The sequence below is a fragment of the Anopheles nili genome, chromosome 3 (genome assembly GCF_943737925.1).
Source record: "Anopheles nili chromosome 3, idAnoNiliSN_F5_01, whole genome shotgun sequence".
Classification (NCBI taxonomy): Eukaryota; Metazoa; Arthropoda; class Insecta; order Diptera; family Culicidae; genus Anopheles; species Anopheles nili.
The window spans coordinates 25,264,787-25,279,924 of record NC_071292.1 but is presented as its reverse complement, the minus strand read 5'-3'; the positions used below and the strand labels follow the sequence as shown (position 1 = coordinate 25,279,924).

The following is a 15,138-nucleotide window of genomic DNA, read 5'->3' as shown; positions in this document are numbered from 1 at the left end:
CCCCGGGAGACTCTTCGCTAATGTTCCCGTGTTAAGCTGGCACTGGGTTTTAATGGAACTGTACTTAGCACCAGGACGCGCTCCCTCTGATGGCAAGGCAATTTAAGCCTCACCTATTCTTCTGTTTTTTGTTTTATTTTAAAATTCGGGAAATAATATGCCATGAAAAGCGTTGGCTACGTAAATTATGTGTTCTTTTTTCTGATGAGTAAATGTTCTGATGAGATTAAAATGATCGCTTTATTGTATGGTTTGATTTGATTCAACCATGTTGGCTCATAATTTTATTAAATTAGAATACAAAAGCATTTTCCTAGTACAACGTTTCGATCTATTCAGCATTTGAGCACAATTTTAAGCTGAAAAACACAAAACATGCACATCAGTCCAAACAATACATGAAAGCCAATTTCCAAATACAACGAATTGATTTATTCAACTCATGTGCACAATTATAAGCACATTAGCTCGTACAGTTATTAAACTGAAAATAAAAAAGAGCAGAGAACCGCATCATAAGTGCTATCGCTTAAATCAATCGTGCACGTTTTATGCTCCATAAACCGCAAATCGCAATCACAAAGTTCAATTTGAATGGTACAATGTTTGGTTTCAATCGGCTGTACGACAGCACGATTATAATTTCCACTTGCTCCACCTGACGGCAGAACAATAACTGTGCCGCTTTCCGGCAACCGAAGTCGCGAAAGCCACCAGCCCCAGCGCGTGTGGTGCGTTCCGAAGAAAAGCAATCAATCAATCATTTAATTGCTTTCTCCCTCCCCGAGAGTCCTTGGAACCGTTCTACACAGCGTGCTTCGATGGAGACGTTTTCCCACCCGACACCGACCGGATGATCGCGTGGTGACATTTTCGATTTGCGTGTCCGGACGCGGAAGCACCCTACCGTGCGGCCAGTTCCGCCACGAATCACGTCTGCAACGCACCGCTTCCTCGAATCGATCGGCGTATTTGCGGCTGGACAGGAGACAGGCGTCCTGTCGGCTGTTGACCGGACGTTCCCGGGGCAACCGGACGACCTGATTATCGTCTTAACGCACGACAGATCACAAAACGGCCATTAAAAGTCATCGAACTGCACGCGGGAGCCAATTCTGGCGGCCCGTCTGGGCGACTCCGGCTCGAAAGCACCATCTTCTCGATCGAGATTCTAATCGAAAGCCCCGTTTAAAAGGGATTAGCGCTGGCCGGTACACACGCCCCAAGGCAGCACCGAGGACGAAACCACCGTTCCATCGTCTTGCAGGACTTCGAAGGCCTTCGAAAGCGCGCCGAGATCGTGCCGAGTCATGGCCGCATCGCTCGAGCCCGTCTGATTCGAGCGCTTCCGGGAGGCAGTTGGAGGCTTTGATCGAAAGGATTACGAGATGGAAGGCGGCCGCTGAGGGAACCGCCAAAAGAAGCCTCAACTCATGCTGCCACTGCCGCTGCTGCTGATGATGATGAGGATAATGAATGAGTAAACATTGAACAGCAATCAAGAGTCGATTGGTGCCATTTTCTATGCGTCCCGGGTTCGGCCCGTGACCCTTCGAAAAGGGCCGCGTGATGTGCCGCCCTGGTTGCCGAGAGCGAGTTCGGTTAACGCGTGTGTATGCGAGCATGAGGTTCGCGTGCCGGCATCAACATTGTCGAGTCATACCGCACCCGAGAGCCTGGAGAACGGCAGCACAAAAGGTCCACCCGTGTGAAGCCGCATAATTTTAGCAATCTCGGCTTCGCTGCCGAAAATCATCGACCACCAAAACTATCGGCTCTCGGGCGCCGGCCTCGAGCGCTCCCGGTGGTCGTGAGATAATTAGGGAGCAAAATTCCAATTTACTGAACTCGAAGGAATCCTAGCAATTTTTATCCGCCAGCGCTTTTCATTGTGCCCGGGAAGCGCACGGCCAGCTCTTATCCTTCTGCCTGCGTTCTCGCTTCGAGCGGCAATCGAAGAAATGGCGCACTGAAAGCCATTTCGCTTTTATTGGCAATCTTTGTTATGCCGTCGAGGGGTTCCCAGGATTCCATCGGCGGGCTTCGAGAGCCCAGTTCGGTCTGCCATTGTTGCCTTTGCCATTGGGTTGGCAGGGTTGTTCCGGCATGTTGATTTGTTCGATGCACGCTCGCTTTATCGTCCGAACGATGATGCCCGGTGGACGTCTTCTTACTCGTTTGCCTTTGTGTTCGGCATTCGCCTCCGGTTCGAAATAGCAGAAGGGAGGGAAAATTAGCTCGTGCTGGAAGATTTCCCCCGTCGTCGTGAGAAAGAGCTGTATCGATTTTTCCATCTACAAGCAGTTGTCATAATCGGGTTCGGGCTCTGGATGTGGATGCGCTACGGGCAGGAACCGGGATACGCACCAACCAGTTGACGTAGTGGTACGAATCAGATCAAGCGAACGCAAATTAAGCTCGTCTGCAGTTGCGACTTGCAAACGGTTTCTAATTAAGCTCGAGATTCTTGCAAAACGGGAATGTCGTGAAGGGAGTTTTAAGTTCGTTTTTAACCACACTGGAATCAATTGAGACTATGAACCTTGGAGACCATTTCCAGCTAGCGGTTTCGTGCGGGAATGAAGGATCAATTTATTTTTAGCTTATCAAACGGTCATTTCCACGTTTCAAGTAGCTACATTAAGTGAACGTTAATTAACCCGATCGATCGTTTTCAATGCTTCATGACCGCATTAACTCGTTGATGCTTTCATTTTTGCGATGGTTCGATGATTGCCATTTATTTTTCAGTTTAAACAAGCTTGATAAAATGTAAACTGCTCATTTCACATACATGGAAAACTGGAAATGTACTTCTTTCGTTCCTCTTTAAAGTCTTTTCACACAGCTCCGTAGCTCTTGAAAAGCATCGAAACACAAATCATTACAGCGCTTTGTTTCGCGAGTTTCAAGCGCTCATGCTCGAGCTCTGCTTGCTGCTTTAATAATCGCACCCAAAAAAAAAGAGGTATAACAAGCTACTTTATATGCATAACAGCTAAGCGCATGAAGCGCGTACCTCCCCACGCGCACTCAAAGACGTTCCCGGGCGTTCACTCGTCCACGGCTAGCGTCCATTTTAATTCGAGCACCACCCGGGAAGCGGGACCCGGTTGCGTCAGTTTTAAATTTCTACATTTTAATCAACGCCAGCACGGCATCGTCGACGCGTCTCCCATCCATAGCCGGCTGCTTGATCCCGGAGTTTTCAAAACGGCACCGGCATATACTTGACGCAAAACCCACCCACGCAAACGCTGCAGCAAAGCCACTCAATCTAATCTCCAGAATCCATCCCGGGATCATGCTGTCGGTCAACGATCAAGGACACGCGGGCTCCGTTGCCGGGGCGCGATAATGATTGGCGTTTCGATGACGGCGGTAGGGCGTGGTTTTTTTTTCTTCACCATTTCATCCAACCCCCACCCCCGACATTGGATATATCGTTCCAGCTCGTCTCGCGAAGGGCCGCATGAGTCAGCGGAAGGGCAAACGGAAAACCTCGCTCCTCGATCCAGTTGCCAACGCAGGGCCGGGAAGCGCAACAACGATGGTGGGCGTGGAACGCGGGCGAGAAAATTGAATTTCTTTCTTTGATGGTGCAAATTCTATTAACGTTTACGCCCCCCCCCCCCCCCTCCGGTGGATCCGTTGGGTGGAGGTTTTGGTGCACCGGAAATGGGAGGTCACAGGCCCGGAAGACGATGCGGTCCTGCGATGAGCTTATACTCTCGGAGTCACGCGCGATGGCGCAGTGAAAGCAGGACGCAGGCCAACGATCGCCCAAGGACGCGGTCGGTAAGGACGTGCTAATGAGGCGATTATCGTGTGAAAATCTCGGCCATCTTGCAGGCCCAGCCGAGCTGCAAAGTAAAACCGGCGTCGCACAGCGATTATGGTGGTGTATGGTTTTGAGGCCGGGCAAAAAAATCACGTTTTTATTGCTCTGGCTGAACCGTTGCCTCGCGTTGTCTGGCGTTCCAACTGCTCTACCTGCTCGACCTGCTCGAAACCACAATTCTGCGTAGGATTATTTAATGAGAACAATCCGAAAGCAAACAGGAGGCGGCGAACTCAAGCCTCAACAAGCGGTGTCGCTGGACACAGCGTGTACTTTTCCGTGCAGTTGTAATTATGCAATTAAGCATGCCATAATTATACCGCGAGTGGTATTATGCAAAACCCACGGATAAAAATATCGATGCGACTGGGAAAAGCATTAAATGATGGCACTGGAGTTGATGTCATTCACAGGAGGCTCTGGAAATATTGGCGTTATAGCAGATATTTACTGATGAGAGCTGACAAACAAATTTGTACGCGGCATAACAATAAGATGCTTTAAAACAAATGCATCAAACAGTTAAATGAACAGTATAATTATTAATCAACCACCTCTTATCAATAAACTACAATTACAGTGTGCTCAGAAGCACCACATCATTGGACTTTTTTTATACAACTTTTAATTAAAAACATGAAGGGTGGAAATATCCATTTTGATTATTTAGTTGGGTTAAAATAAAGACTTATTTAACTTATAACACCTGTCAATAAATATGGTTTTGATTTTCCGAGCCATCCAAGTACCAGAACCATTAAAAAAAGCAAAGTTTTAAAGAAACCTTTATTTTTAATGTTTATTTCAGCGTACAATGCACTCTCTATCTCGTTAAAAAAGAAACAATCATTGAATACCCTTCAAGTGTAAAAGAATTTAAAAACAAAACACAACTCGACAGCTCTAAGCGTATTGATCAACTTTGGGAATCTCCAGCCAGCAAATGTGAAAGGAGCTAAAAACGCAAAATAAATCACACCACACAATTTAATTGTTACACACAGCAGATGAAGGTGCTATTAATTTCCAACATGGCATGTGGCACGATTGTGCACAAAAACTTTTCCCCACGCTTTGTTCAGCCAGATTTAAATTCCATTCGGAATACTTTTCGGCAAAAATGTTCGGCGCTTTAACGATGGCATCGTTGGCTACTTTTACCCTGGAAAACGTGGCACCAGGCCAAATCGTTGGCCCAATCTCGACTGGTCACTTGCGCCAGCTCTATTCATGGAATTCCTTTTCAACGTACGCTCAAGTAAATCGCCCAGTTTTGTGGGCAAAAATCTTGCCATTTTCACACACCGGCAGCATTGGCTGCTTGCCGGGAGGGAGTACAAACGCGCCAACACACGCCAAGGACATCAGTTCGGTGTGCATTGCAAGCGCTCATAAACAGACCATTTTAAAAGGGCGAGCGCTTTCGTTCGCGAAAGCTCTTGGTCCGCAAAAGTTCTGCGAACGTGTTTTGACCATTAGCCTCCTTGCTTGAAGGTGTTGTTTCCGTCCTATTTACCGGGCATGAAAAGCACGGTTATCTAAGCGGATAAAATTACGCTCCACCCGGTGCTTGCTGGTGACGTTCAACCCCGAAAATCCTGGGATCTCTCATGTTGTTTACACGCTCATGGGCTGACGGAGAATGCGCTCCAAGTGTGACTGGAAACATGCGAGAAAAACAAGAAGCGATCCCCCCTGGAGGAATCCGATTTCCACGCGTTAGCTGCAGGCGTTCGGTGTTTGAAGTTTCGTAAATTTAAGCGTATTACATTCACGCGCTAGAAGGACGAAAAACGGTGCCTATCGGCTAGTTTAAAGGTATGTTTGGGCAAATGCAAGAATCATTTGCTTCCAAAAAACCAGAATGTTATTCATATTTGCACCACTTTAAACAGCGATTCCGTCTCAGGCATGTTTTATTCATACGAGTTTTCACGCGAGTTGTTACGAGTTCTAAGCGAGTTGTCACAAAAATGTGCGTCCGTGCCGTAGGAATTGGTTTCCTTCCTTGTTTTCCACCACGAGCACACCCAAGCAAGCGCAATAACCATTCCAGCACAATACGTCCGGACCCGGGCTGTGGTGTGGTGCTTACGGCAAAATAGTTCGAAAGTTTTCGCACCCTTCAAAGCGCACCCTTCAAGACGGGTCGCCGATGGCAGGCTCGGCCGCAAAATTCCTCTGATCCTTCCACCGCGCAATGCCACCATCGGGGCACGGCAAAATGGGCCCGATTATCAGCAGCTGTCAAGTGCACAAAAAGCCCTCCACCCGGTAACAAAGGAACGCGCAGACAGAAGGAAATGTAGCTTTCCGACGGAGACGTCGCGAGCTTCGGATGGGGTTCTTCTGGTGGCTCCGGAACTGCTCCGATGGCCACCTGCGCTCGATCGTTCGTTTGCATCGACTGGTCGGGCCGGAGAGTTGGCCCGGGAGTATAATCAAACATACCCGGAAGGCGATGGTGAACGCAAACGGGACGCCGATATGCTCGCTACCCTACACATAACTTCGAGTGTTCGCAACAGCCGAACCCATTATGGGTTGTCATTCGCTTGCAAAACATTACCGACAATTCTCACCCCCGGAGCGTTACACTGGCGAATGTGCGGGTGCCTTACTTTAATTGCGTGTGATGGCGCTTCTGTGCCGCTAAATGATGGTGAGGCTTTACAGCTGGAGCTCCTTCCTGTTCGAGAGTGGCACCTGCTATCCCGATCGGGTCCTTCGTGGCACACTATCTGTGGCACAAATATATCTGTTCGTATGCGTTCTAAGGCGGACAATAATTTTCACACATTTTTCTCCATCTATTTGCTTAAATATGCCATTCAATATGCCAGTTTCAGAATTTTAAAGCAGTTCTGAATTCACACATCACGAACGTTTAACAGAGAGAAAAAACTTGCGTTTATTTCAATTTAATTGCATAATTATTGAGGAAAGTAACCGTACATCACAAGGTAGTATTAATTACACTTTCCGGCAATATAGTTTAATGTGCCAACCTTCGTTTCGTTTCGACTACTCAAAGGCGAGAGAAATTTCCCTTCATGCAACACCGTCAGGTAGATGTCAGAATCAGGCGAAAAGGAACTAGTTTTGACTTTTACGAGCTGCTCATTCCGGGGTTGCTGGAAATTATTCGAATTCAGTCTCAACCCTGCCAAACAACGGACTCGATGGTTCAGCAAAGGGACCGAAGAGTTTTGTTGCTATTTCTTGCTGAAGGTAGTGGTGGTATTGAAAAGCAAAAAAAAACGAGTTTTCAACGTCTGACCCCCAGCGTGGTTGGCCGGTTTTCCTCAAACACATGATATTATGGCCACTCTGAGGTATTATGGCCCATCGCAGGGCGGGTTTCGATGGTGACATCTACCGGAGAGATGCGGAACATCAACCCACCAGCCGGACGGGAGCCCTCACGAGAGTTTTCCGCTGCATTTGGTACCGTTTTGCTGGCGCCCAGTTTTCCCGGTAGCATGGTTGCGGTTTACACGTCACCGAGCAGACGATGGAGCTCGAGCGCATCCTTTGCTTGGGAAAGAAACCCCAAGAAGCCAACCAGCCTGTATAGCTTGGCTGGGTGAAGCAACGAAGCGCTCTTTCTTGTGAGTTAATTCTGCTGCATTAGGTGCTCCTTAATGGCATCCTTAACGTGCACACACACATACACGCACGCACGCAAACCCGAGAATGGGGAAAGACTCAAGCCCGCCTACTTTGACCCCATCACCGCTTTACCGTGATTGAGCACGGAAGGAACGACAAGAACCGGCCACAGACTTGTTTAGACATTAAAGCTCGTTTGGCACGTTGGCCTGCATCGAAACCGCATCGAAGAAAGTGGTCCCTTCCCATCGCATCCCGTTGTCCTGGGCACATGCTTCGGGATTGTTAATTACACACACACAGCATATCAGGCAAATTAAAACTAACGATCGTTATGCACGCTGTGCAGCGATAAGCACCGCATGGCATGTTTATGTCCGGGCACAGCTCACGTGGGAACGGAGGACCATTTCACCGGTTTGTCAGGATGCACCACTGGCCACGCGGCACAAGCATTCCGTTTATTAAATTGCTTAATTTAACGCCTCAAATAATGCGCAGCATTCGCACAATGGCGAAAGTTGCCGCTACAAACTGCGCACTCACTCGGTGGAGCGCAAATATCGACATCATTTCTCAAAAGCAGCTTCCTCGACGGGATGGGATGTCTGTGTATGTTTTTAGGAACCGAGTTTGAGTAGAAATGGAAGCGAAACAACAGCTCTCCGTCGGCTGCCAGTTAGCGAGCATTTTCCTGCTTCTTGAATCGAGTCTGGAGGGGAGAATAAATCCCTGCAACCCGTACCGCATGATGGGCACGCGCAAGATAAGAAAAAGGACACCGGCATTGTGGCACATCTGCACCGATAAAGCGGGAACCCGTTTGGCGCCGAGGTTTTGCCAAAGGTCAGCGAGACGATGTAATCTTGAGGCAATTAGGAAACCGTGTTTTCACACCTGACGTGGAATTGCAATTGTGCTGCCCTGCGTCCTCCTACGCTGCTTCGTTTTTCCGACCTTCACCCAACAAACGACGACGACGACGTGAGCCGCTGAATTCCGCCCGTCGTTACAATTTCAAGTGCCCAAAAGCGCACTTACACACCCAGAACAGCGGGCTGCTTTCGCACTCGACCGTTGCGGTCGACCGATAGCGTGGTAAAAGGGCGTTTTCCTTTGTTCTGTTTTACGCTCGGACACACCCACTCCTGGTGGAAAGCGGAGAGCGCATTTTCCACCACAGCACACGCCAGCGCGTGGTCGGTTGATGCTGCGCTGCATTCGCATTCGCCCCCGGTTCATATCTTATTTTTCATCTTTCGTGCCCGAATTGAAACATGGTTCCGAGGGCCTGCTCATTGTACGATGGGAAGGTGTGCTAATAATTGCATTCCGTGTGAAGCCCTTATTACTTACTGATGGCCGTGCGGAAGCGATTAGCTGGCAAATGGGCTAATTTTATTTCGACACAATGCGGGGATTCTTCCGGCGTGTGACGAATTCGAGATGGGTTATTTTTTTTCGGGTGTACAAGTGTAAGATAACAGGATATACAAATGCATCCTTAACCTACGATAAGCAGCTTATTTTTCATTCAATGCATTTTTTCCAAATTCATACAGTACACGAGTACTATTCGCAACAAAAGATGCATAAAAAAAGGAAATGAAATATAATTAAACTTCAGGATTTCAATTTGTATAATGATATTAAGCCAAGTATTAACATTTCAACTTAAATTCGCTTCAAAATATCGACAGCAACAATGTCATACATTTTATTTCGAAACACGGTGCTACCACGCAAGTCCATTTTGTTTTCAGTACACGTTTTTTTTTCTTGTGCTCTTTTTCCACAATTCCACTGCCCTGTTCCATGCATAAAGGCACGTGAAAAAGCCGCCGTGTCCCGTCGTACAAAAAAAAAAGCACACACAAAGCCAAAAACCCAAAGCGGCACACACAAACAAACGTTAAAACGAATGGAAAGTAGCGCATAAGAATTTTAAGTGAACCATCAAGTCACGTACCTGCCGCTAACAGCAACCACAAGATGGGAAGCCGTAAATCCATTACGCTCGGAAGTGCTCCCATGGTCGGGAAAACCGGGAAGCGGCCGACCTCAGGCCACGGCCACGCGGGTTCGCAGGCCACGCCACCGGCGCCGGACGGTTTTCGTATTTCGGGCGGTTTCCGGCACACTCGGGGGTTCGCGCACTCGCCACACACATAGACACTCACACACACACACACGCCGGATGCACACTCGGGTTTAGTGGATCCTCTGACACTCTGACCCCATCGGGTGGGAATGATGATGCACCAGCTGCCAGCTGCCTATGCACTCGCAACCGTCAGCCCCGGTGAATCCGTTTCACTGCACCTTTTTTGCATCTCTTTGCACTGCTTTTTTTTTAATGACCCTACGAACCGACAGGCAGGGGGCAGGTTGTTAAATCGTTTTGAAGGTGAAAAACGGGCGCAACGAAGAGAGAAAAAGAGCACACATGAAGTGGTTAAAATAAAACGAAGAAAAGCAACACGATGAAAAGAAACACGGCGGGCTTCCTTTCGGTGGTGGGGTCCGGTAAAGAACGTGCGCCTTCCTGTGTGCCAGTGGGACGAATGCCGATGGGATTTAACCTTTAGCCACCCAATCCGGCAACCGGCCGGGTGTCGGCGAAAGGACCAGCAGCTTACGGTTTCGAGTGTTTCGCTTCGAAGTCACCAAAAAACACAAGTGATGGCGAAGGAGCGCACGAAACCAGCACGAGCGCCATCCCTGAAAAACCCGGAAGGGAAGCTACAAATTTGACCGCAAATAGACGCTTTTTCGTGGGCGGAGTGAAATTCAACTCCTGCACCACTCGGACGCAACCGGAACCCACCCTTAAAAGCGGGAAGGCGCTCGTCGGTTAGCTTGTCGGCTTGATTGTAGCTTATGCTGGCTGCCAGGGCGCAGCAGATTCCTGCTCCTGTTGCTGGTGGTGGCGGTGTCCTTTGCGGGCCTCCGATGCATCGAGGCGTTACGGTGTTGATGTTTTTGTTTGTCCTCCGAACTCGGCAGCAGCATTGGGGGTCAGGTGCCTGGGAACGTGTTCGCTTTTTCTGGAAAAACCGCTCGGTAGCTGACGGGGTGAGGCTGGTTCTTTTTTTGTCTTTTTCTCCTTCCGACCGTGTCGTTCGAGCCTTTCGACGTTTCGGGTTACCGTCCGGAAACGCACCTCAGGGTGCTGACAGTTGTGTCGGTCTTTCTGATTGTGGTTTTACGGGGGCAGGTGCCTTTTTTTGCTTCGAGCATCGGAGCTTGTTTTATGTTTTCACGACCATTTTCCTGCATTTCGATCCGAGTGAACGGAAGCTCGAGTGAGAAAAGTTTAAATTTTCCTCGCTTAAAGGAACTAACGATGTACAGGCAAATAGAAACGGAGTATGCCAAAGAGAAACGGAAAGAGAGAGAAACAGAGAGAGACTCTCTATTTCCTTCACCGAAAGCTTCATCTTTTACTATCCACGCTTAGGAGAGAAAAAAAGCAAATGCGCAACTACATCATTCGTCTTTTCTTCTTATTTTGTTCTAAAACACCAACACACACTCACAAACGCCCATTTCCACCTGTAAGCACGTACGGTCGGCGCAGGAAAATGTGCTTTGGCTGCACAAACATTGCGGAGCGCCTACTTTGACCCACGGGTCCTGACGCAGCAATAGGCGTTTGCCGTTTTGCTACAGTTTAATTTGTTTGCCAGCGTCCGAGCAACACATTTCGTCGAAAACGGTGCGTTTGTCCTGGCCAACTACGACTCCCGCATCAAGTGGAAGAAATGCTTTCCACCGGGGGATTAATGGTCGGACAAGGTCCTGCGGAAACAGCCTCTTGCGTAAGAAGCAGGACCCGTAAAAAAGGAGAGAAAAAAAAGCACAAAAAACCTCACCGCTTCGAAACTAAATAAAATGCTTGTTTCGCACAAAAACTGTCTCTTTTTGCTTTTCGCGTGTTTCGGGCGTTGTTCCGGAGTTCGTTTTTTTTGCCAACCGCTGAAGGTAGCGGGTGAAAACATAAATTAAAACCACCGAATGTTTGCGGTTATTTGGTTGCGTGTAACCGTCCACCCAAATGGTCCACTGTTTGGAGAGCGTTTTTTTGCCCCTGCGTCAGACCCAAACACTTTTTCATGTAAATCGAGGTGTTTTCTCAAATACTCTGCTTCGTTTTGGACGGTTCCGCTCTTCAGGTATGGTGGGGTGCGCTTTTCGCTTTCTGTTTCGGTGTGGAAAATTATTCACGTGCTGTTTGTTCCGAGTGGATTTATTTGCTTTGTGGGTCACCCTGCAGCCGAGGTCGTTAGGGTGAGAGTTCTTCCGGTCATTAGGTCACTGGTGCATTTTCCGACGTGTTCTGTAAAAAAAAACAGAATGAATTAAAGAATTAAATTGTGTGATGTCAAAATAAACGAATGCAAAGAATGAAGTTGATCTTTGTTCGAGGAGGAATAAAGGGTTTTTTCTGGTTTCCTTCAACAACTATCCACTAATAGTAAACACCGTTCTGAACAAAAGAGTGACAGTCTTTTTTTTTCATCCAACAATCAATCAATGCTAGCTGACTGATTTACATTCGCATTGTCGGTTTATCGCCCATTACTTTCCACGTCCAAAATACTCGGAAAAGCTTTCGCGCAAGTTTTCCCAGAAGCATCACTGACAATTTGTCCAGCATAATTAACTTCCCTTTCCCTTAAAGTACAATTGAATAGCCTCCAGCTGCCAATCTTCTGTCGGTTCTTTAACATTCTGCTGCTGCTATCATTCCAAATCCCGTGCGAACCCCCAACCGGTACACTTTAATATTTCACGTTCTAGAAAAATTACCTCGCTTTGCGCTTTGCCGTATGCCGGGCGTACTCCATGTATGCCCGAGTGAACATGTGCCTTTTGATAAATCCCACATTTCACCGGCTTCCAGTGCGCTTTCCCGCCGCGCGCATGATAAGTGGCCGGGAATAATTCATGTTTGAAATTGGGAAATTTTCGCCCCCTCAAAGGCAGCACCATCGCACGTCTCTCGTAGCGCCGTCCGTCGACCGAGGGCTAAATATTTCAACCACCACCGGGCGATGATGAGGTGCCGCGGTCTCGCTTACACATAAAAATCACTTGCCCTTACACGATATCTTACACGGGAAAATTGCTCGTTTTGATTATGCACTCCGCTCGCACCCACGTTCGCCGTGCCCCAAAATGGAGCTCCAGCGTTCTGGCGCGCCAGTATGATCCTTTGGTGACAGCGGGCCTGATATTCTTTCAACTCGGCCGTCCGGGGCTTTCCCAGGGGCCACAGTGATGGGAAGAAAATTGCAAGCCCACGGGTCGAATTAATGCTCGGCTCGTGTTTGGGTATCCGTTTCAAGGCAACGCGCCCTTGAGCGCCGTTCACGATTCCGCATGCTTGGAGGGTGAAGGTCGATTGGGGATATTAAATATTAAAACCAATTTTTAAACCGTAAACCGGCAGCTCAACAAAGCCAGCACGCCTAATCGACCGCCCGGCCCTGTACGTGGGTTTGATCGCCCGTCAAGCCCGTTGCCAAGCAGACGCTCCTTTGGGGGAAATGTATTCTAATCTCTTATGCGGCCCAATTCAGCAACAATTTAATGAATGCCTGACATCGAGCCCGGCTGGCTGGTGGAAGGCTAGGGTGGCATCCGAAAGCGCCCGGAAATAAAAGTCAAGAAATGCCCCTACACACACACACGCACACAAGCACACACGTGCTTCCGGATGTGGTGGCTTTCTCGCACGGGACGGTTGCCGGCATGACGAAGAAAGATTGTACTTTGCATGCTAAGTGCTGGCACCGCGCGGGTCTGCGACCTTTTTCCGTCGACTTTTTCAACGAACGGCAAAAGGATTGCCAACCGAGGACGTGAGCCCCGTGAGCGCTGAAGCAACAGACCGCGTGATTTTGTTTCACGTTTTGGCATTTATCTTTCCCGTGCCACCGCCACACTTTGCTGCCCGCCGTTTAAGCAAACACCAACAGGTCGGGAACGGAGAATCTCGCAGCGGGCTACCGAACTCAAAGTTGACGCACACGCGAGCGGGATATGTGAAAAGTTTTATCCCCAACCGAAGGCGGCCCGCTCGCAGGCGGGTAATCGGTTGCGTTGCGTTCGTCGAGCGCGAGTGGAAAATCTGAGACAAACTTCGCTTTAACAAACTCAATCAAAACATGGTAGAATAATTTGCTTCGCCAGCGTGGAATGAAATCATGTTTGACAGGCAGCCGGGAAAGTGGGTGGGTGACAATTTTCCGCGTATACATTAGCTCGCGTGTGCGTGTTTCGAACGGCGAAATTATAATTGAATGTTTGCTCAAACGTGACATCGAAGAAGCGCGCGCGCTCGGCATATGCTTAAAATTGTGCCAACCGAGTGTGGAGGCCACGCTCGAGCACGGTTTGGGTGAAGGTTTAAGCCAGTTAAAGCTCACCATGGCGAATCGGAAGCAGGATTTCATTCCACTCGAGTGTGTGTTAGAAATACATACGCTACAAAAGCAGAAGCCTCTGAGCAATAATTTGCACACATTTTCCCCCGAGCTTTAGTGCTGGAAAATATTTCTCGCTCATTATGTTGCATAGTGAGTGAACTTTAAGAGGGAAATTTTCAACTACAAAAATACTCATTCCCATATCTTTCTCCAGCTCATTTCCCGCGAAGCCTAATAGTATCGTAAATGTTTTATATCCATAACAAGCACCGCTGAGTGTTGTTGAAGGATGCTTATCGTCGGCATTCGGCAGCAAGGAATATTTATTTGTTCATTTTTGTAATGTGATGACCGTATTCCATCAGTTGATTTCCTTGGCAGCGGCAAAACATCACTCGCCTACTGCCATCACTGACGGACCATTCCTTCCGTGACGGCAGAAGGCAATCAGCGAGTCATGATCGTGCTCCGTTGGCATGGTAGCGTGGTATGATTGTAAAACATTTACTGATTATCTTGCGCGCTTGCTTGCAGAACCAAACAACAGAAGGCCCGCCGCTTGTCGTCGCCTCTCCATTGGAACTCGCCATTTTGCAGCTAAAAATACAGATGCCTTGCAACATACACCCATATACACACACAAGGCGGATTGGAGGAACGCGAGAACTACCCGCTTAAAGGCTGCTGGAGTGCCTTAAGCTCAGTGGTACGTTTGCATTGAAGCGTGCTGGATGCTGGGGATGCCCTTCGATGGGTTTCGAATGGCATTACGATGCACAAAATACACACCATCAAGGGTGCACGGGCGGCCGCACTCGCTGCACACCGCACGGTTCTCCACCACGGACGGGTGGAAAATATGGCCAAGAAAATCCGACCAAGATTGTCGAAGTGTAGAGCTAGGGAAATGAAAAAAAAAAACAAACGAAAAACGAAGGCGATCACCAACAAAGAGTGTGCCCTTTTCTCCGAGAAAGGCAGCAGTGTGTATTTCGTCTTTTTTATCGCCTTCTTCTTGCACGAGCGAAACTTTGGGTCATGGTCCAACGAAGGGGAAGAAAACTGAAAATGCTCCCAGCAAGCGGTGGTGTCGGAATCGCTACCGAATAGACGACCAACGCACACGTGCTCACACATACACACACACACAAAACACCATCCTACGAACTTTCTACCCCGAAACTTCACACCGAACGGAAACTTCACAAAGAAAACGATCCGGCCATCTTTATCTGTGCAGCTTAGAATAAA

General features: G+C 48.4%; 1 protein-coding gene across 1 annotated transcript in view; it reads right to left on the bottom strand.

The window, feature by feature from the left end:
- LOC128723940 (uncharacterized) overlaps positions 1 to 9,694 on the bottom strand; it is a 58,723-nt gene extending 49,029 nt beyond the window's left edge. Inside the window, exons 1-2 of the mRNA XM_053817705.1 lie at positions 9,682 to 9,694; positions 9,423 to 9,593 (exon numbers count right to left, since the gene is read on the bottom strand). Coding sequence (XP_053673680.1) covers positions 9,423 to 9,593; positions 9,682 to 9,694 — 184 coding nt within the window. The remainder of the gene's footprint in view (positions 1 to 9,422; positions 9,594 to 9,681) is intronic.
- Positions 9,695 to 15,138: the final 5,444 nt, after the last annotated feature.